General features: G+C 35.2%; 2 protein-coding genes across 3 annotated transcripts in view; one reads left to right on the top strand and one right to left on the bottom strand.

Moving 5' to 3' along the window:
• Nucleotides 1-6,139: 6,139 nt before the first annotated feature.
• On the bottom strand, nt 6,140-21,936 carry LOC129273328 (uncharacterized). Its single transcript, XM_054910349.2, has 9 exons — nt 21,288-21,936; nt 17,827-19,920; nt 16,736-16,869; nt 15,451-15,569; nt 14,933-15,076; nt 14,014-14,159; nt 13,540-13,694; nt 11,450-11,591; nt 6,140-7,779 (listed from the first exon to the last, which is right to left on the bottom strand). Exons 1-9 carry the CDS (start codon nt 21,838-21,840, stop codon nt 7,565-7,567), a joined length of 3,702 nt encoding a protein of 1,233 aa, XP_054766324.2. The 5' UTR covers nt 21,841-21,936; the 3' UTR covers nt 6,140-7,564.
• Nucleotides 21,679-23,361, top strand: part of LOC129273175 (WD repeat-containing protein 91-like) — a 22,966-nt gene continuing 21,283 nt past the window's right edge. The window contains exons 1-2 of one of the 2 annotated variants that reach the window (XM_064107713.1): nt 21,679-21,773; nt 22,061-22,329. In XM_064107713.1, the coding sequence (XP_063963783.1) occupies nt 22,207-22,329 (123 nt within the window). In that variant the 5' untranslated portion in view covers nt 21,679-21,773; nt 22,061-22,206. Of the gene's footprint in view, nt 21,774-22,060; nt 22,330-23,361 lie in introns of those variants that run through there. The other variant, XR_010295315.1, reaches the window with a different exon arrangement.

The raw sequence follows: 23,361 nt of genomic DNA, 5'->3' as shown, positions 1-23,361 counted from the left end.
GTCAGCTTCTTCTCAAGGATGTACCAGGAAACAGCAGCGGACAAGAGTGACCAATCAAAACACGCCTTTCTGGGGGCTCGCCCTTTAAGGACCGCCTTCTTATTGAATGTTAATTTTCTGATCAGTTGGGAGAATTTGCATCAAAACAAAGCTAAAAAATCCACAGTATTTCCATATTAACGATTTCTAGTCAATCAATTCCACTTATATCTTGAAAAATAGTTTTGATGTTATTTAATTCAATAAATTAACAACATAATATTACAATACGTTAAAAAAAGGAGATGAATGTAATGTTATTGTGAATATTCTTTTCATGAGAGTTGAACCAGCTAGAACCAGACTGCTTGCATCATCAAAGTCACATGGGGTGACGTCAATGCGATCCGTGGAAAAATCCAAAGGGAAATCGATTGTTGGCAGGGAGCCAATCCGTGTGGGGGCAGCAGATCAAGTTGGCAGAAGAGGGGAGATAGATAGTTTTACAGAATGACCGAGTTTACCAGTACTTGACCTAATTATTATTATTTTTAACAATGCATAAGATATGCAGCATATCTTATGAAGGTTGCCCCCCCCCCAAAAAAAAAATGTACATCTACAATATAAATTTGTGATGAAAATCAGGCATACTCCAGGGGTTGGAAGGTGGGGTCTAGCCTCCCACTTTTTTTCCAATTAAAACCTTGTAAGAAAATAAAATTTACCATCCACAACATGTAATGAATGTACTGCAGTTTCATTTCCAATCTATGGAATCTAGAGAGTACCTTACAAACAAGGGTAGTGACACTGTATGAAATGCCGCCCCCATGCTATACCCCTCTAAATGCTGGGCCCTGAAAGACACTGGCGTTTAGATGGTGGGGTGGGCTTAGGGGCAGCCCCGGGGAGGAAGCCCCCCCAAAAATTTTAATATATATTTTTGCTCCATATCATTTACTCCAGAATTGACTTTAATTCATTACGTTTTGCACAAAGTCTGAAGGAATCCAGGAAATTCACTTTGCCTCAAAGGAAATTTGAATGGAAATGGTGAAATAAGATGACATTGACAGAGTAAGTTTGACAATATTTAGTTTGACTAATTGAAAATTAATTGGCAATTCTGTGATGCATAAAGTGAGTTATTTGCAATTTTTTCGGGCGAAAGATACTAAAAATATTGAACAAACACTAAAAAAACAAACCTTTATAGTCATGGAAATTTCAAACATTGGGAATATGACTGCAAATGTGCATTGTAATATTCCTTCATAAAATAAGAGATAGGATTTGAAACAGAGCTTAATTCTTTATACAATAATTTGCAGTGTTAACTATTTGTGTTAAATCAAAATTAAAATTCACACATAAAGCTCTCATTTTCAATGCACATTCAATCAATTCTCACTCTTAGATACTATCATTTTCAATATTCACTCATAACCAACTTAATTTCAGCTTGAAATTCAGTCACAAAATCATATGGGGGCCCATTTCATATTATGACTTTCTTTATTCTGTCATTGTGGTGAATACCATGGTAGCAGGGCTCAATGGCATATTAAAATCAATGCTTCCATGGTAATTTCAATGACAAATTTACCAAAATAGTAAATCCTCATGAAAAAGGCCCCAGAAAGCATCCATTGCTCAATCAATCTTAGTTCATTCACTAACCATTCAAAAATTGCTGTTTGAAAATCAGGACTAACAATGATTTTATTTATTTAGATATTCAATGCATATATTTAATGAATATATACTTATGAGTATATTCCATAAGCTGATGGCAAGACGATTATGAAATCTATAGTATTTTATATGATATCATATAAAAAGAATACATATTATACTAGTTTGTATAATGTCTACTCTATTTTCATGTATACTTTTATCTTACAATTTTCAACATGTTAGCAATACAAATGGTTTGGTTTACTTTCTTGGAGTTGATGCTCTTTAAATTCTATACTATATTAAAATCAAGTAAAACAAAGCATAGCTCCTTCTATTCTTCAAATTCTGTGTCTCTGTGTGAACTCCATACATTAAAATCACCTCAGATATTAAGCTTTGTAGTTAACATGACACTCTACTTCTCACCTACCCCCATTGTAAGTCAAAGGTCACCTTCAGAGGTCGTGCATTTGAAAGCACCATGCTAAAATTCTACAACCTAAGCAAGTTAATTAAGCAATAGATCATCAATAAACAATGGAAACATGTTAGCTACCAGAAAATTTTATTGGTTCAAATAATCACCACATCACTGGTTCCATTTTCTGTGACATATTTTCTCTTTAATGCTTACCAAGGCAAGCGTCAAAAATAATTTAATAATGGTCTTAAAAGACTTATGAAAGCCAAAGTGGACTCTGGGTCATTATGATATCATACTTTAGTATTTTACAAAGTTTCCTATAAGGCATGTTCGTTTTGCAATTTTGCAAATACTGTAAATCACAATTCATATAGTAGGGACATGATTTGCTATTGGAAAAATTGTATTCCCCACTTGTAATGGAATAATAAGAAAACAGAATCTATCCTAGACATATAATACTAAACTAAAATCTACAAGAATATGAATTGATATATTTCACAATTTCCTACCGAACTTGTATATCAAGGTTTACAAACTTATTCAGCATATTCACTTTTTTGTTATATACCGGTAAATGAAATTAACATGGTGCCATTTTCCATTCTGATTAAAGCAGTGCTTCTCAACTGGTGGGATGCGAAGCTCTCTCAGGTGGGCTGTGAGAAGCTCCAGAAGGAGAAAACATATGGGAAAAAACTATAGAATAATTCACAGACCTGTCCGAACATGTTATGTCAGATCAGTCTACGTGGGTCAAACAAAGCTAAAGCAAGCTTATGTATCATGCATGTTGCAAAGCATGCACACTATGATGGTTTCAGTCTAACTTTGATGTGAACCTAAAGTGCATGTATATTGTGTATGTAGTTAATTGTTGCCCATTTACCGGGCATTTGCGAATGCAGATTAGTTCTCAAACTGTTTATTTCGAATGTGCTTCAGAGTTTTAAGTTCAAAATTTCACGAAACATTTTCTTTAAATTTTGATAGGTGGGCCTCAAAAAATTCTGAGAGTCAAAGTGGTCCTTGAGTAAAAAGAGGTTGGGAAGCGCTGGATTAAATGATTCCTAGTTTGTCAAGCAGTCGCTACAGAAAAAATTGAAAACTATGGTATTGTGGAATAGCAATATCCATGAAAATAAACATAGTGCAAAAATGTGAACCTGTATGATCATTCACTGAAATATAAGTATTCATATTGGGATTTTTTTTTAATTCAAAGAAAGACATGTATATCATTACAACAATATTAAAACCCAGGATTAAAGTACAGAAAATAAATCTGGAATAATTAGTTTTTCTTAAATTTCTAATGAATATCAAAGTATTTTGAAAAGCTGCTGGTTTGGTATACATAGGAGGAATGTTCTGATAAACTGTGATTATATCATTATCAACATTGTATCAAAAGTACCTGATCAAGACTAATATTGACAGTACAAACTACAGTAATGATATCTAAAAGCTATAAAATGGACAACTATTATTATCAAAATTAATTCATTAAAATATTACAAAGTGGTGAAACCGGCATTTTACAATTGTATGTTCCATCTTTTTTCTGCAGTAAAGAATGTTGGAATACCCCAAAAATTATGACATTTAATGATTTTACATCTAAGACTACATGATATCTACCAGGCTACAAAAGCAGTTTCAGTTTGTTGAATATATTTTTTCAAGGAAACTATTATCAACATATTCCACCGAATGATGGTATTCTACAAAATCTGATTCACTATAATACTACATGACATAACAAAAGTTATACAGAAAGACAATTCAAACAGTCAAAAACATATTGACATATTTGTGAATGAGGCACTGACTGTTCCCTTACACTAAACATACACAATAGCATACATGTACAGGAATGACTTTAGAAAGAAAGACATGGATGACAAATTAACATCCCCTTTTCAAGCAAAATAGAGTTGTAGAAATTAGATACATGTACATGTAAGTAATTTTATATGCGTCACAACATTCCTTAGTAGCAGCACTGGATCAAAACATAGTATTGTAGTTGAAAGGACAATGTAACAGACACTCATTGTGATATAAAAAAAAAATGTTTAGCAGTTAAGTATCGACAACTCTTATTTTAAAAGAGAGATAATATCATGATATGTAGTATTATTATTTCCTCAAACAGTTTTAACAATAAAAACTTATTTCAATTAAGTTTGATTATATTATCTGCATATTTAATTGAATAGATATGTAAGGTTTACTACAATCTTGAGACCACCACACACCTTATGACCAGTCAGAATATATACAGTCAGTCGGCAAGACCCTGTGTTAATGAGCAAGATTTATCCAAGTCCTCCCGTGGCTGAATTCATGCCCCTGCAAAATCTCGTGAATTGTGAGACTTTTTTTCTCAAAGAATTTAACCACTTTTTCCTTGAGTAATATTGATTATTTTTGTACCATGGGCAAGAGTAAATGTTACTCTTATATATTGGTCATTTCTTTTGAATGAAATATTTTGATAAATAAGTGATTTTTTACCTGAAAAGATGCATCAAACAGAATTTTCTTCCTCTGTTTTCACTTGCAAATTGTGCAACATTTTGTGTTTTAGGCACCAACATTATTTATATCATCAGAAAGCTCAAACTCTATGCTTTCTTACAATGTCACTCTTGATATGTGGCATCTTTTAGATGGGTCAGCAGCCAGCTTTTTCCATCAAGATGCAAGACGAGATTTCTGAAATTTCTGATTACATAAAATCCAGAGTTCTGATTGGCTGAATAATGTTTTCAACACAACAGGCGCGGGTAATTTGAAGAGATTACCACATGGTGAGTGTGACCTTGCAGAGGCCCAGTGAGGGGAACATTGGAATTTGCGTGGGTGTGTGGTCTCTATGACCAATCAGAGCGCAGTATTCTTGTTTTTGAGCTGCTAAATGTACTTGGCCTATGAAAAGCTGGCTGCTGACCCATCTAAAATACATCTTCTTATAAAAATTATATCATATTAAAGCTTAGATATTCAGCTTTATCATGATCTAAAAATCATTTGTGCTGAAACAGAAATTAAGTGTGAAAACAACAACTTTTGTTGCATGAAAAAATTATTTTGTTTCATGTTTTAGATCAAAAGTTTTCCCTATATTACAACATCTTTTTAAAAATCCAAACACATGACCTGAAAGAATGATTCTTCTTCTTTACAAAGATACCAAAAACATGAAATTTTGTAAATATTTAGAGCAGCAATGGCCGAATAAAAAGGTGTTTTGGTTCGCACCAAGCTCATTAACTATGCAAAAACCCTCTAGTCATGAATATCACTTGGATAAAAGAAGCTACTTTTTCAGGGATTGCCGACTGACTGTATATATATATATATATATATATATATATATTCAAAGAAAAGTTGACATTTTCCAAACATCATAAAATTTACTGTGTCTTATAAAATATTTATGCTATCATGGCAAATTTGATATCGAACAAATGAGTATGTCATGCCCCTTCATCACATTACTTTGCCATCAGGAGCTGAAAAATATTTAGGTGTCATTTTCCGCCAAAAAATCTTCATATTTTAGACAAATTAAAGATAAAAACTTGATTAACAAATTTCATATTTGTGCTAGTTACTTCTCAACACAAACATTTCAGATTACACTTTTTTGTTCAGTGGTGACATATCATGATAGAAAATGTAATATTTCTATGAAACGATATTGAATATAATAACAAACAATAGAATACATTTGGCATGAATATTACCTTTTTTCTTCAAAGAAAATTCCACCTGAAATATACTTTAATCCCCACAGCATCCCAAAATTCCCAAACATGTGAAACAGCTTAATATGCTCTTTCATTCCATACCAAATTTTGTCATGGTAGTATTTATATTTCTGAAGATATAGTAAATTTTACGATGTTTGGCAAGCGAACAAATTTCATTGCATTCCATGGGTGTATGTATAACAATTGGTCTCAACTGTATATATATATTTTTTTCTTTCTTTCTTTTTAAATTTTATTTATTTATTCTATTTTTTTATTTTTTTTTATTTTTACAAAATCCTGAATTACAATAATGTATAAAAATTCTTTGACACATACAAAAGTGGCTGGGATTATAAAAGTATGAATACATCAATACACAAACATTTTGAATTATCAAAGCAGAAGCTTGTTGATGGTTATCATTCCAAGTGAAGTGCTATAATTTTATTTGAGTTGATACAGGGGAAATACCTGCAAAATTGTGAACATACCAATAATCATAAACGATCATTTTATAAGTTCCTTCTATCTCTACAGTTTTCTCTATGATTGAAAATTCCTTCACATCTGTTGCAATGTTCTAATTGTCTTATGGATTAATATGGAATAAAATGGCAGATACATCATTATTTACACATTATTAAAATAAAGGTAAAATGAATGTGAACAAGTGCTCAGTTTTTTTTATATACAACCCCTTGCTGGCAGTCCGTGAATTAAGGGAATTCTAATTTAAACAAACATAATTGAAAACAAAATTGTTTTAGGCCTTGTTTAAATAACAATTTCTTATTTGGGGGAGAATTTACTCTTGACCAATCAAATTGCACCATTCCATAGTAAACAGCATTACTTTATAAAAATTTTCCTGAAAACAAGTTCTAAGCAAATTTTGATAACTAGGTTTTCTGAAATAAGGAGCCTGCATCACTTACTGAAGCATTAATAATAATTGTTTTTTATATAGCACTTTATCAATCTGCTACTGCTCAAAGCGCTTCACAATTATTATTACCTAGTCACTGGATTCATAGCTTGTTTTTTAAGCCTGTAAGGCACTGTCTTGCTAAACTAACCACAATAACGGTTGTTTGCTACCGGTAACCAATTAGCACCGGGTGAGAGTGGCAAAGTGTAGATTGACGCCTTGCCAAAGGATGCTAGGCCATGGTTGGATTCGAACACACAACCCTCTGATTAGAAGGCGAGAGTCAGAACCACTACACCACGGCGCAGCCACAAGCATTCACATTGTTTAAGAAATTCAAGGCTTTGTTTCAATCATGATTTCTTATTTTTCTGTAAAAATTGAACTCTTGACCAATCAAAGTGCACTCCTCCACAGCTAACTACATTAACTTGACACATGATGATAAACAAGTTCTATAAAAATGAGACTGCATACCCTGCTCAAGACTCAAGACTATATATCACTTTATAAATTCTGCAACGTTTGAGGTCAAGTATTAATTTGCATACCCTGTTCATGATATGAACATTTTAAACATGAATATATCGATAGAAGAGTCTTGCTGCTGAAAGAAATTTGTCTCCTGGGTAGCGTTTCACAAAAAAAAGGTCAGTGTTTTTCACTGAATAATTCCTCTCAGCCACTCAGATGCAAGGATTTGCAATAACATCTGTCAGTGAAAGTTTGTGATAAATTTTCTTCATGATCACTTTCTTGATCATTTAACTTGATTCTCCCTTGTCTCTACCTCTTGAAAAAATTCATGATTTTACCAGACTTGAGCTTAGTTGGTGATGACGAGCGTCCATCTTCTGCCATCCATCTCTTAAAGATGTCATCCATTGTGTTGCGTGCTTTAGGGTCTCCGTTGTTGACGGTCGGTAGAATCTTGTCAGCCCGTAGGAACTGAACAAAGCGCTTCATTTCAGAGTAACTGCTGTGCTCACTGTATGGTATCCCTGAAGTAGAAAGCAAAATGCAGTCACAGAAAGGTAATCGAGTTTAAATATTTTCTTTTCTCTTATTTCTCGACCTGACAGAGAGCCCGTATATACAGGTATGTGAAAAGTTTGTTCAAGAACAGCTAGCCTGTCTTCAGTTGATTAACATCAAACATCATCATGTAGCTGGAATGGAAGCATTATAAAACTTGACATACAATAGCCCAAAATGAATAGTAAACGTTTAACCAGTAATGGTTAAGGTAATGGTAATGAACATGGTTATTGGAAAGGGTAAAGTTATAATACTGGCAATCATAATAGTAATGGTAATGGTTATGTTAATAGTTAAAAAAAATGAATATGAAAATGATTTTGGATGGTATCACAGTAGTGGTTGTAAGTGTTATGTAGTATGTATTTAACTTCCTGTTATCCTTTCAGTCATTCACCTTCACTTGTTTACAAACTCCCCCAATGTCATCTAAAAATTCCTAAACCCCCAATACCATTTAACTCCTAAACCTTGACCATAAAAATACCAACCCTCAGTGACGTCAGCTAACTTCAAGGAAGAAGTATGACTCACACTTCCAGCCCCAGTCACTTGCATAGAGCATCACCACACCCCTTATACCAGAGAAAGTTTGATAGACAGTTACCTGTAGACCAATCAGATCAAGTTTAGAGATCACTCCCACCTTAAATTGTTACACCCCAAAACTAATGATATAAATAAGACTTCTTGATTATTAGAGAGAGAGAATATACAGTAGAATACTAGACCGACACTCATCCACATAGACTGACTGACTTCAAGACTTAGATGTCCATCCAGTATTAATTTAACTCCGAATCTCAATCTTATACTTCTAAATTATTTTATATTCATCGTCTCCTATGATATCTGAATCTTCATGTACTTCGAAATGTAGCTGAATGTTGATGATTAAATACCTAGTGATTTGAACTGTATAACTTTCTCCAAAGTTTCCTCATTACGCTTCCCTAAACAATAATCACCGATCCCATCCCAACACAACATGGTGGAGAACCCGATTTTTTATTGAGAACCCAGCTCTATAATTGAGACAGATTGAAATCATGGAGATCTTCGAGAAAAGGCTGAGAATTGCTCTGATTAGAGTCAAAAGACAATTGAGATTTCAGTTATTAGCACCCTACACAAATCACTGTTAGAACCTGAGCTACATCGGATGACAAAAATAAATGACTACAATTACCGCACTACAGAAACACACAGACGGAAGACAAAGACGGATGAACAGACGGAAGATACAGACGGAAGAGCAGACGGACGATACAGACGGAGGGACAATGGGACAAGGACATCAATGAAAATGACATTAAATGGAAGCATAACAAGACACCAACGCCAAAGATGCAGATCACCACTACAACTACAACATAAATCCCGAAGTATAGAATGAATGACTTTGACTCTTCCCCTGAATATAAGAACACTGGACATTACTTTAATTGTGCTATTTATTATACCAAATTTTAATCATTCTTTGAAGACATCTTCTTCATCTCTGATCGGTAAGTGAAACCATTTTCTTTATTTGAAAGTACTTGTTTATTTTGTTATTTTATAACATGAATAAGGAAAGATATTCTCCAACAGGATAGGAATGATAGTAATAATTGAATTCTATGTTGATTGCTTCATTTGAAGTACATATAGGCCTTCCTAACATATAGAAACTGTCAATTCTAGAGCGCACCTGTTAACTTTCCGCTAATTATCGTGTTGATCAGATGCTAAGATTTATATAGCATACATATTTTTCTTGTTATTACTGTTATTACTTGAACTAGTTTAGCTTTTCAGCGATTTCAAAGTGCAGAAGTCTGCACGAGTTAATGTATATAGTATCATTGTTGGTTGATTAGTTGATTAATTTGCTTGTGTGTTACTTTATTTCAATATATTTAGTGAATGTATTCAATGTGTTATATCTTTAGTTTAAGTTGAATAAGTTTAATCATCTTGATGAAAATAGTGAGTGTGAGAGCGAGAGTGAAAGTACAGTGGACAATCTATACACTATCCTGGTTTCACTCTCTTTTCAAAATAACCTTTGTAATCTATTTGTATACAATTTTTTTTTCTAAATGAGGAGAGGAGCCTCATTTTCCAAAGAGTGGTTGTAAGTGTTATGTAGTATGTATTTAACTTCCTGTTATCCTTTCAGTCATTCACCTTCACTTGTTTACAAACTCCCCCAATGTCATCTAATACCCCTTTCATATTGCGCCTTTCACCGGCGAACTTCACCGGCGAAGTTCGCCAGCGAAGGGGAAAGTGTCCAGTATGAAAGGTACACAGGAGAACTTCACCGGTGAAGTTCGCCGGTGAACTTCTCCACCTCTAGAGGTGGAGAACTTCGCCGGCGAAACTGTTTCACCGGTGAAAAGGCCAGTATGAAAGCAAACCGGAGAACTTCTCCTCTTTAATGACGTCAGAGGTCACTTTTTTTCTCTCCCAAAGTCCCCTGCACCGAGATTCCGCGCGCGATAGTTGCAAGCTCAGCTGAATATTTATTAAAAAGCACTTTTTACATGTATAAAATGCGCTAAGATATAAAAACAAGGTGATATTGTTTGTTTTTATCGTAATACTTCCAAAATATGTTGTAATTAATTTTTTTGATACCTTTTTGTAATAGGTAAGAAGTAATGTTTACAATTTTCTTTCGTTTGTTCTGCAATCGCCCGTTGACTTTCGCCGGGGAAGAAATGTCAGTGCGAAAGGGTACATTTTTTTCTTCGCCGGGGAAGTGAGGAATGCGAGGCGGAGAAGTTCGCCGGCGAAGTTCGCCGGCGAAGTTCGCCGGTGAAAAATGAAGAGGGCACTATGAAAGGGGTATAAGAATTCCTAAACCCCCAATACCATTTAACTCCTAAACCTTGACCATAAAAATACCAACCCTCAGTGACGTCAGCTAACTTCAAGGAAGAAGTATGACTCACACTTCCAGCCCCAGTCACTTGCATATAGCATCACCACACCCCTTATACCAGAGAAAGTTTGATAGACAGTTACCTGTAGACCAATCAGATCAAGTTTAGAGATCACTCCCACCTTAAATTGTTACACCCCCAAAACTAATGATATAAATAAGACTTCTTGATTATTAGAGATAGAGAATATACAGTAGAATACTAGACCGACACTCATCCACATAGACTGACTGACTTCAAGACTTAGATGTCCATCCAGTATTAATTTAACTCCGAATCTCAATCTTATACTTCTAAATTATTTTATATTCATCGTCTCCTATGATATCTGAATCTTCATGTACTTCGAAATGTAGCTGAATGTTGATTAAATACCTAGTGATTTGAACTGTATTACTTTCTCCAAAGTTTCCTCATTACGCTTCCCTAAACAATAATCACCGAACCCATCCCAACACAACATGAGATTGGTAATACTGGCAAATGAAACGTTGAATAGTTGACAGTGAAGGCAATGATTACAACAAAATAATGTGTCAATAATTGCAGGAAAATGAAACAAAAAATTACATTGGTAGGTAAAGTGATAGTGGCAATGAGTTTGGTGGTGATAGTGGTTGTAGTAGGAAGTCGTACTAGCAATAGAAGTTGGAGTAGTGAAAGAGTTGATATTATTAAAGACAATAACAATATCTATTACCATATATAGTTGATGCTCCACTCTTTGAAGGTTTGATATCTGAAGGTGATTCAATCTTATTACTGTGAGTCCAACCAGTTGGCTTAAAGGCAAGAATGTTATCATATCTTGGCTGGTGCTGTGAAAGGTACTGCTTCAGTTTCTGCATGAAGATATGATAACCACACAATGATACCGACTACAATCTCATATTTTGTCTTAAATAATTACATTATATTGGATGGCTCAGAATGGAAAATCAGAAATATTCTAAGAGTTTGGAAAATTGTCCCTTAAGAGTGGAATATTCCTGGCATTCCTTGAAATAAAGCCATTATTATTATCTATCCCACCCCCCCCCCCACAAAAAGGGAGAAATTTGATTGAACAAGTCATATCACTTATCACATGACGGCATTATCACTTCACAGGATCAAATTTGGTTGTTGACATGCGACTTAATGTAGTTCAATCATTATAAAGTCATTGACCGTAATTGTGCTCTAATGCTGCACATCCCATTGCTTTCATTGTTGTATGCATTGTATATTTCATGCATTTGCGCATGCGCACTAGAATGTTGAATACGCTCTTTGTACAGGAGCCTATGGGACATTCGTAGGATTTCGGTCTCTTTTAGGGATATGCTCTGATACTGCACGGCAACTGATGCACACCAAAATATGCATTTTTAATGTATCGCTGAAACACTTTATAGATGATAATAAATGTTTGTAGTGCTCAACCGTAATAAGACTGGGGGAGCTGATTCAGCCTCCTTCCTCAACATTTTTCGTGATAAATCCACCACGCAAAACTTTTTGACCGCATCGCTCGCTGACTTTTTACTTTTTGAGTCTCGCGCAACTTTTGAGACCAAAATTGCGACCCCTGGGTACATGGTTCCAAAATTATGCAACATTTCGTAAGTGCATGCAGACCCAAAATTGCTCAAAATCATGAATTCGTGTACAAATCCAATGCAAATAGTGTTTTGGGCCAAAATTCATAAATGTATCATTATTTTTTCTCTTACTGATTAAAATCAATTAATTTAATCTTGTTTATGTTCAATCAAAATAAAGTCCCTGACAATTTCCATTGTAAAAACAATAAAAAACAAAGTAAAAAAACACAGAAATACATAAGAAATTTAGAAAACAATAAAATACATAAGAAAATAAATGTGATGTTGAAATTTTTAAAAAGTACATTTGATCCGATTCCTACAAAGAGTCTGTTAACCAAAAATTAGCATTTGACGGGCATCATTTAGTTTATTAGAGCAAACTTTTGATTTTACGCATAAAGTAGCATAATTAATTAGCAATGAGATTTTTCTCAGAATTTGATCAAATAGTTTTGTAGATTATGCCATGGGTAATGCGCGTGCCAATTTTCGTCGTGATTGCGTGATCGACGGCTGAGATCATAAGGGGGGGGGGCAGAAGCAGCCCCCCCGTCTTCTTAGGCGTCAAAATAGCCCAGTCTATTTAGGGTTAAATCTTCTATATAATGTGGTTCAATATAATTAATTTTTCATACGAGAGAATCCTAAACTATGTAAAACACAAATATTTTTCCAGAGATTTCTTTCAAATCGTCATGTATCTCAATGTCACATAGAGAATCTTGAACAAATAACTGGCCTTTGGACGTTGATATTTCTTTAGAAATTTCATCTTTATTTCACGATTGATAAATAGTGATACACATCTCTGATGAATAACAGCTTTGACGTGGTACATAGACTATAACTGGGCCAAACTGAGGATGGGTTTTCATCAATCCTCAATATGGCCCAGTTAGAAGGTCGGTAACTCAATCCCTAATGCAGGAGAGAAACATACTATCTCCACCAATCTAAATTAAGGAATCAAGGGGAAAAAAATTGATAATAATTTCTAATCATCTAATCCTACAAACTCACAAGTGATTTTTCTGTTTCTGTTTATAGTAACTCCCGCAGGAACTCAGCAGGACAGTGTTTTGCTGGTTAACACCGCTCTTTTAACATTATGCATTCAGCAATTCAACCCACAGAGATGCTCCATGTTAAATACCACAATTAAAGATTTATTAATGAATTAATCAGAGCTACATTAACTAACCTGATGATTAAACATATTCATAGCTATGACATGAAGACGGGAGCTCTGGATATCACGAGTTAGGAGAGACATCAGATCATTATCTTCAAGGCATTCCAAGACTTTATACTTCTTAGACTCCACAAATACCTTACATTTCAGGGCCTCAGCGATGGCTGTTTAAAAATGGGAGAAAAAGTGTATTTATGATCAATATTCATCTTGGAAACAGCATGATGTATTAGCTTTGACTTTTACTTCTTAATAACAAGCTAAATTCAAATCCATGTCCACCATACTAATTTCATTTATTTCTACATTTGAATATTACAAATGATTCGCATTATTTTCATATAAAACATAACAGAAGAATAAGCAATTCTATTGATAGAAATTAATTCACACTTAAATCTTCGTGAAACACCTCCCTGGTCTTCAGTTCACTCAATCTTAATAGTTATCATCACCCCACCCATGAATTCCTGTAGTTCATACCTTTGAAGACCTTTTCTTTACCGATGGTATAAGTTCCACACACGATTAAGGTCTTCTTATTCCATCTTACGGCTTGGACAGCTGTCTTTATAGCAAACTCTATCACTTCTTTCTGAGAGGGAAACTTGTACTGGGGATCACAGTAACTAGGAAATAAAGAAAACATCATCATGATAAAAAAAGAAACATATTAGTGATATAAACAACTCACTGTAAAATGTACCCTTTGTTTGTTCAAGGTGCATGTAGCAATGATCACACAGACAAATTTGAAAGTGGCAATGACTATTAAGCAGATTGTGCAGAGGGGTCAAGATTTGATTGTCAGTATCAGCATTTACTTCATCTGTAAACAGGACATACGCAATGGAGAGCTGCGGCCCAGTGGATTAGTCTCCGAACTTTAAAACATAGGGTTGTCAGTTTGTTCTGAGCCATGGCAATATTTCCTTCAGCAAATAAATGATCCACACCGTGCTACACTTAACCCAGTTGAGGTAAATGGGGGAACTGCAAGGAATCCATTCCTTAAAATATTTGTGCGCTGTAAAAGGCATATCGGGCTAAAGACGGGGAATAATATCCAAAGTTTCTTATGTTACAGGACCTGAATATTGACAGTTGGGAAATGTCTTCTGCTTTAACCCTAAAATGATAATTTCTTCTTGATACATTTCATGACTTTTTTCTTTTTAAATCTTGCACATCTATTGACACCAAAAGTAAACCACGAAAATTGGTAGATGACATCACAGGTGACATGTGTCCCGATTTTCAACACTATTGCGCACTAAACAGTCAAGATCTTTTTAGCTGTCAATATCACCCAGTCTTTGAAAGGTTAAGTCCAGAAGATTTAATTTTGTATAACATCTTTCTCAACGATACTACCGATGTTTACCTTTTAAAACTAACTTACGTTGTATCAAGGTATAGTTGGTTGACATGGTAACGGCTTAATTCAGGATATTGTTCCATCATGGGATCTGCCCTGAAGTCACCAGTATGGAGATAGACAGCTCCTGATTTTAATCTAAATAGGAACATCACGGCACCTGGACAGCTGTAACATGCAGAACAGACATAAATCAGAAACAAATTCAAACATAGAATAGATAGATGACCCTTGGTGATAAACACAATTTTTCAGACTCCTGTCCAAAAATATATCACTCATTTCTTGTTGTTTACAGCAGTTTTTTTTTTTTTTTTGGGGGGGGTAATGAAAATGATTTCTTTCTTCAATCTATAACCACAATTTGTTTGAGAAACTGATTATAGTTCAATCAATCAGTGAAGAAAGTTCTGCCATAATTCATCCTAACTCTTGTTAATTGCAGTCTTTCTAGAAAATCATGGATAACTGCTTATTGTATCTACAGACCTCTTCCTTACTTTACTACTGAAATCACAACCTTATGTTTTCTTTCTACTCACTGGTTTGCATCAAGTAGTGTTACCTCTACATCATCTATCACACACGATGTGTTCATTGGTAAATTATTCACACATTCAGCAGATACATTCAGTCTAGATATCACAAGGTTTCCTGTTACCTGAGGGAAAAAGGAAGAGAAGAGGTGGACATATATCACATTGTCTAATTAAACAAAATAAGAGGGAAAAATTGGATTAAACAATGCAATATTCAAGAAATCAATTCAATTTACACTGTACTTTAATTCACTTTTCACTGATATTTACTAAAATTAGTAACATCCATTTAAAGGACAAGTCCACCCCCACAAAAAGTTGATTGGAATAAAAAGAGAAAAATCCAACAAGTATAACAGTGAAAATTTCATCAAAATCGGATGTAAAATAAGAAAGTTATGACATTTTAAAGTTTTGCTTAATTTCACAAAATAGTTATATGCACATCCTGGTCGGTATGCAAATGAGGGAACTGATGACATCACTCACTCACTATTTCTTTTGTATTTTATTATATGAAATATGAAATATTTTGATTTTCTCATCATTGTCATGTGAAATGAAGTTTCATTCCTCCCTGAACATGTGGAATTCCATTATTTTAACATTTTGTGCTTCAGGCAAGGAGGTCCTAATCGTCAAATTCGCAAAAATTGAAATATTGTATAATTCAAACAATAAAAAACAAAAGAAATAGTGAGTGAGTGACATCATCGACTCTCTCATTTGGATGAAACTGGCTCGTTCATATAACTATTTTGTTAAAAATAAGCGAAACTTTGAAATGTCATAACTTTCTTATTTTACATCCGATTTTGATGAAATTTTCAGCATTGTGCTTGTCTGATTTTTCTCTATTGATTCAAATCAACATTTTTCTGAGGTGGACTTGACCTTTAATGATTTCCTTTCATGAGAATAATCAGTCTTGTACATGTATATATATATAAACCACTAGCTTTAAATTCTTGAAAGTTATCTAGATAATGTGCCAATACTGTCAGGACATACGTAAGACATTGAGGATATTTCATAAAGCCATTCGTAAAGAATAGAATGACTTTATAAAATAATGCAATATGATAGGCAAAATGTGAGCCCAAAATGTCATGATAATCAGCATCCCCAGCATGCTTTTAGCATCCAATTAATGAAATAAGCATAGTAAACTAAAGAATTACTGTATTTCACAGAATTTCATATTGGAAATACATGTGGCTTGCCAATACAGTCATTCATAAGGCTGTATGTAACTTCCCAAACAACTTTGTAAAACAACCCCATATACCTTGCTACAGTAGATTTGTTGATCAAAGTGTTTGGTGAGACCTCCATAGTGGTCATAGTGGAAATGGCTCAAGAAATACGCTTTGCATCCTGGGATAACACTATACCGGAAGGCATCCACGGTGAAAGATGTACCTGATAACAAGGCAAAGGTAAAAATTTAGGTCTTACTTGGTATATTCATTTCTTTTTTTAATGTTAGGTAAAAAGAATTGTAATATTATTCATCTCCTTACTATTAAATATTATTTCTTCATTATAGCCTCGAACTAAATATTACGCTATCTGTTTGGAATTCACAAAGGTGGTTTTTAGAACCATCTGTTGAACCCATGGTTTATACAGATTTCCTGTATAAATTACACTTATTTATCGCAAATATATTAAAGATGTCCATTACTGATGTGCGCTTTTTGTCAGTGTGCCAAATTGATTTATGTTGCCGTGTTTATCCACGCTTTTTCATTCATGAGTCCACTGTTTCGAATTAATGAGTCCACTCTTCAAACAGTAGACTCATGAATAAAAAAACATACTTAACCATGGCAACATGCGTCAACTTGGCGCACTGTGACATAATCGCGCATCAGTATCGGACATTTTTTAATATACGCAGTAAATAAGCATAATTTATACAAGAAATCTGCAATAAACCATGGGCTCAACCAATGATTTTTAAAATCACCTTTGTGAATACCGCCCTCTAATTTTGAAATTGATAAGATGGACAGGTTGAAGTTAACAGTTCACCATGCTTCATTTATTGATTTTTGTTTATTACTATTGTAGTTTGCCTAAGCTCCTGAAAATGTAACTCACTCCAAACATATTCATATAATGACCTCCACAACCTTTGAGTATTAACTTTTTGACCTAAATCTAATCTGAACATTGGCACTTATATACGGATATATGACCCAAGTTTGAAGTTGTAACACAATAACGAAATCTTTAATTCAATATTGTGATAATGAAAAAAGGATGGACAAACGAACCAGAATCATAATGCTTCAGGCCAACACCTACAGTGGGCAGAGGCATGCAAATCTGGTTAGTTTTACAAAAACTTTAATGGACCAAAAAAAACGATACCTGGCATCTTTTTGTAGAAGGGGCACTGTTTCCCACTGCTATTTATCCACTCCTTCTTCCCTTCCCCATCACTTTTCTTGCTCCTTTGTGTTGGCTCTGCTCCTTTCCATCTTCTGTTCGGCTGCAATTTCTCAGCAGGTGGTTCTACGATTGGTGCGGGTTTGCAGCCAAAAAAGGAGTCCAATGTTCCCTGTTTTTTATGTTTCTGAGTGGCCCCCACTCCTGCAGCAGTTGATGATGAGGGCACATGTACATCAGACATCAAAGGAGGATTTTCATAAGTTGCTTTAATTGCACTTGTGTCGTTTTTTGCCACCCATTCATGTGATAACCTCTTTTTCTTATCTGGTGGTTCTTCATCCTCGTCAATGTTATCCACTTCCATCTCTTCCTCCTCATTTTCTGAACAAACAACCTCATCGTGTAGATTACTTTGAGGAGGAAACTGTGCTTCATTCTTACTTGGAATATTGAATAGACTCTGACTGTCTTCATCTTCTGTATCTACATGTAGTATCCCAGTCTGGTTCGTAGTTCCTTCATGCTGGTCAACAGGAGATCCAAAACCTTGATTCTTGCTCGGAATGTTGACCGGACACTTGTTTCCTTCCTCTTGGCTTTCATGTTCTTGACCTTTGACCACACTGTCACCTTTTGACCCCTGACCTTCTATGTTAGAAGATTCATCCCAATCAATATCGCAAAATCCTTCCAAAGCCCCTTCCGTCAAATCAAATTTTGGAAGATCATCGTCGGCTTCATCATCACTTTGATTAGGAGCTGGGGGAACTGGGTTGAAGTTCTTGTGCCGGTGTAGTGACTTTCTATCATCATCTTGAAAGTTGGAAATCTGTGCAGGAAAGAGAGACTCGCTTTCTTCATCAGATGATTCATCCATCCCTGCTAGGATGTCAAAAAGATGTTCATCTGTTGTTCTATCAACACCATCTCCATGGATACTTGTTACATCTTGCTTTGGTTTAAGCTTAACAAACCCATCCATTCCATTTGAAGACTCATCATCATAGTCTGATTTTGTCACAGTAACTGGTTTTGTCTTTTTCAAATTCATCTGGTCCATAGAATCTTGCTCACTATTGTCACTTTCAAAAATATCTGCATCACTTTCCACATCTGATTGAGAGTGTTGAATAACTGTCACATCTGGCTTTGGTTTAACCTGAACAAACCCATCTTCACCGTCCAATTTCATCAGAGTTACTGCTTTGGTCTTTTTCAAATTCTTTAGGTCCCTACTATCTGGTTCACTATCATCACTTGCAAAAATATCTGTATCACTTTCCACAAATGGTATAGAGTCGCCTGAAATAGAAGATGGGCCATAGGTCACTTTTGTTTCCATGGAGGATAGGGTAGAGGAATGTGAATCTCCAATGGATTGGCCAACAGGAGTTTTCTGCTCAGTAGGGGACTTCTGACTTGGAGAAAAATAATCAAATAACGTCCCACACATTGGAGTTTCATCTCTAGTTGGCAACTTACTGCTAGTGCGTTTTCTTGAGGAATTTCCAGGCTTAACAGCAGATTCAATTTTGGCAACTGAATTGTGGGTAGACTGATGAGTGTCTTGTTCCAGCTTGTCATATTTGTTTTTGTTATTAATCTTGGTCTCTGCATAGGTTTCTCTTTGACTATTTCTTCCCAACTTTGGTGTCAGCACTTCTCCTTTAACAGTCTGCATCCTATCAAGGTTCCTGTTGATTGCACCTTTTGCAGATTTCCGAGCAGTGTGTTTTGATTTAGATCTTGATTGAGATACCGCAATCTGGGAAAAGGTACGAGACTTTGGGGTGCACATGACCCTGTCCCCTTTGATTTTATACTCATATTCCTCTTCATAAGGTTTGGAACAAGATGATATTGCTGCTGCTGGTCTTGAACAAGACGGTGTTTCAAAATCACTGTCAGAGGTCATGACCTCAGATGTCCATAAAGATTTGCTCTCTTCTTTATCCAGGATGCTGGATGAGGTGCCAGGTATTGTCTGTGACCTAACAAAAGCCAACAGGTCATGGTTAAACTTCTGATAGTGAGACAAGATGGTGTTGTTGCAAGAGAGACCTTCTGGACATTCTGTAATACAAAGAAATTTGAATAAAGAGAGCATGAAAACATGTAAAGTGGGAAATTCTGCATCTGTTTGAATAAAAATTTAAGGGGTAGTGAAATATAAAGCTAGTCTATATCTTTCAAGATAAGTGAAATAAAACTAATTGGCATATTCATTTATTATAGACAAACTAAAATGTTTCTAAGAGGGAAAGTACATGTTTTGTTAAATATTCATTCAAGTTTTAGTATCAAATTCAATTGAATATTATAATACAATATATATTATTGTAGCACGAGTTATACCTTTCACATGTAACTCATAGTTAATCGTAGAGGGCGATGTGTATATGTAGTGATATGCTTTGCGATTATTGGAGAAGTACGTCAATTCGCTGGGAGCTGCGGTGGCGTGCGGTTGTAAGATGTGAGCTCCGAATAAATCAAGTTGAACTGTATATAGGCTATACTTAATATCTCCCAAGTTGCTTCATTTGCATGATTTAGGGTGAGTGAGCGGGTGATTTGGTGTATTTCAGAGGAATGAGAGAGTGTATCATGTTGCACAATATAGACTTTTGTGAGCGAATCTGCCCCAAAAGAGATATAAAAGTGAGAAGCGTGGACCGGGTTCTGGAGACTGTGAGACGGCAGAACGCTACCCTGACATTGCCCGGTTACGCCACAATATAATATAATTTTTCATCTCTTGTGTGTAAAGTTTGAAAGTGAATGAATAGGTTGTCAGTTGGCACAAAAAAGTCAAAAGTAACCATAAAGGCACATCACATCATTACTTGCAAGCCTTGCGAGTGACTTGCAGGTAACTATTGTTTATACCCACATGCACGTCATCCACAGTGACAGTATCTTGCATGCAGTTGCCTGTGGCCCTGCAGGAGCGTACACAGCTCAGGTACTCTGATTTGCATGCAGAAAGTTTTGAACAGTATGCTCAAAACTTATTGCAGGCGAGTTGCGGGTGATTGCCCACAACTCATCCGCAATGGCTTGCATAGAATGATGTGACAGGGTCTTTTAACTTGCAGAGGAGCACATCCCTTCATCATTTCTGAAGCACCATGGAATATCAAATCATTTCTGATTCTGATATATTTAGAACATGATACAAATTATTACAAAATGTACTGATTTTACCCAATAATTTGAATAAAACATAAAAATATGACAACTATTTGTCACCAGGCCTCATCTGGCGCAGTTGAGAACACCTATAGTTGAAGCAATTTAATGTATACAATTCTATACTTTTTTGTTACTTAAGAAGTTAAGATTTATATTTATATTTTATTTCTGACAATTGTAAGCGCTGTGATACTTTTTGTGTATAGCGCATACAAATAACCGTTATTATTATTTTGAATAGCTACCTTTGTCTGTTTTTTCGAACTGTAGACAATCTTGTATATGAGCCCCAGGAGAGCAGATAAGAATGGAATGAAATGGTGCTTGACAAATGGGACAAAAGCCTCCAGTTACTTCTTCTGTCTCGATCTTCTCACTCTTATTTGTTAAACTTGGTATTGGCTGCTGCATCTTCATTGATTTAATTGTTGAAATACTGCTAGAATTAGTAGAAAGACTTGAACAAGTCCGTTTTCTCGACTTTTTTGACGATTCAAAACTCTTTCGACCGCTTTGATGATTGGTTTGCAATTGACTTGATTGTTGATTAGGAGAAGCATTTATAACGTTTGGTGTAATGCTGACGCGGTGGGAGGAGGATTGGGGAATCCCCGAGTTACATATTGACAATTGACTGGAGCTGGAGCCGGAGCGCGAGTGTGATGATAAACTTTTTCGTTGAGATGTCGAGAATTTGAAAGCCTCAGCAGATTTTTTTACTCTCTTCAAAGGTTTATGTCTCCATACTTCATCTTCATCATCGTTAAGTGTTGGTGAATTTTCAGAGTTTGACTCCATTGTGGAACATAACAGCAATTATGATGGTCTTATGAAAATGCAAAATAAGATTTTTTGGTCTGCCACGCATGACCTCGTTCAGATTAAGTCAAATGTGTCGTAATAAGAACGATTATTCAAACAATTATTGAATTTATTTTAACAAAATATCAGATAAATTATATTAACATAATTTTTCTAATGATAATTAATATTGTTGTTATGTATTATCGAACAATAGCATGTCGAATCTGAAAAAAGTCGGATCGAGACTAGATGCAGAAGAGGCCGAGGGAGATGACTGAAAAATAATGATCGATCGTCGGGATCCGGGAATAACCTATTTTTTTTCTTGGTTTAACGTTGTTAAACTTAGCTGAGTTGAACATGTCGGAATCTGTACAACGAATGGACGAACTCATCCGAGATTATCTCCTTTATCGTGGTCTGACTAATTCACTGAAAAGTTTTGACGCCGAATTGAAGAATGACAAAGACAAGGGTTTTCGAGTGAGTAAAAAAAGCTCAGCTGGCGCGCCGCCGCGCCCGCCCGGCCGCCGGCTGCGACCTTGGCTTGCCTTAATTTAAGTCAAAGATACTGCAAGTGCAAACTTGGAGACTTCGGCGATTTTTTAAAACGCTCGGTCAAGTCCACCTCAGAAAAATGTTGATTTTAATCAATAGAGAACATGGAGAAAAGGCAGACAAGCACAATGCTGAAAAATTCATCAAAATTGGATGTAAAATAAACTTATCATGTCATGACATTTTGAAGTTTCGCTTATTTTCACAAAATAGTTACGGTACCGTAGATATTTATAGATTTATATAATAACTACCGGTATACGCACAATTTAGTGACGTGCAAATGAAATGAGAGAATCGATGATGTCCCTCACTCACTATTTCTTTTGTTTTTTATTGTTTGAATTATACAATATTTCAATTTTTACAGATTTGACAATAAGGAGAAAACTGACTGAATTGAATCATAAAAATAAACAATGGTTAATTCCACACGTTCGCAGGGAGGCAGCGTAGCTCAGTCGGTTAGAGCGCATGTTTCAGATAAGATCGTCTATCTCAACATGAGGGGTTTGAGTCCCGCTCATGCCGAAATGCATCTAACAAAAAATCTGATGATATAGCGTGTGTAAGCGTGCCTCATCACTATATTCACTGCTGCTGGTGTGAATAACCTGGAGGCGTCTGGGGAGTAAAATTATTTCTACTATACGTAGGCTTACTCTCCATGTACTGTAGTCAGGGATTCCTTCCCATTCATATACGTACGACCAAAAAAACATAAATTTTCGCCCCCAAGATTTATATTTTCCTTTTAAAAGATCTAGCCCTAAATCATGTAAATGGGATACAACTTCATTTCCGACATTTCTACGCTATCGATTTCATTTTTTACAAAAGAATTCATTAAAAAACTAGAAAAACATTATGAAAAGACGGGGGGAAACTTACTTGATGTTTACGCCGCCATCTTGTAGATCTAGCCTTGTCATGATATATCACGTAACTTTGACAAAA

This window comes from Lytechinus pictus, chromosome 12 (genome assembly GCF_037042905.1).
Source record: "Lytechinus pictus isolate F3 Inbred chromosome 12, Lp3.0, whole genome shotgun sequence".
NCBI classification, from domain to species: Eukaryota; Metazoa; Echinodermata; class Echinoidea; order Temnopleuroida; family Toxopneustidae; genus Lytechinus; species Lytechinus pictus.
The sequence above is the reverse complement of the archived record's forward strand: the minus strand, read 5'-3'. Positions and strand labels throughout refer to the sequence as shown.

What these genes read in the sequence shown, in the direction of transcription:
- LOC129273328 (XM_054910349.2), bottom strand. Translation starts at nt 21,840, where the DNA reads ATGGAGTCAAACTCTGAAAATTCACCAACACTTAACGATGATGAAGAT. An exon ending in GTTCGAAAAAACAGACAAAG is followed by an intron (nt 19,921 to 21,287) that starts GTAGCTATTCAA and finishes TTTGTATTACAG; the next exon opens with AATGTCCAGAAGGTCTCTCT. An exon ending in TAAAGAAAAGGTCTTCAAAG is followed by an intron (nt 13,695 to 14,013) that starts GTATGAACTACA and finishes ATTTTTAAACAG; the next exon opens with CCATCGCTGAGGCCCTGAAA.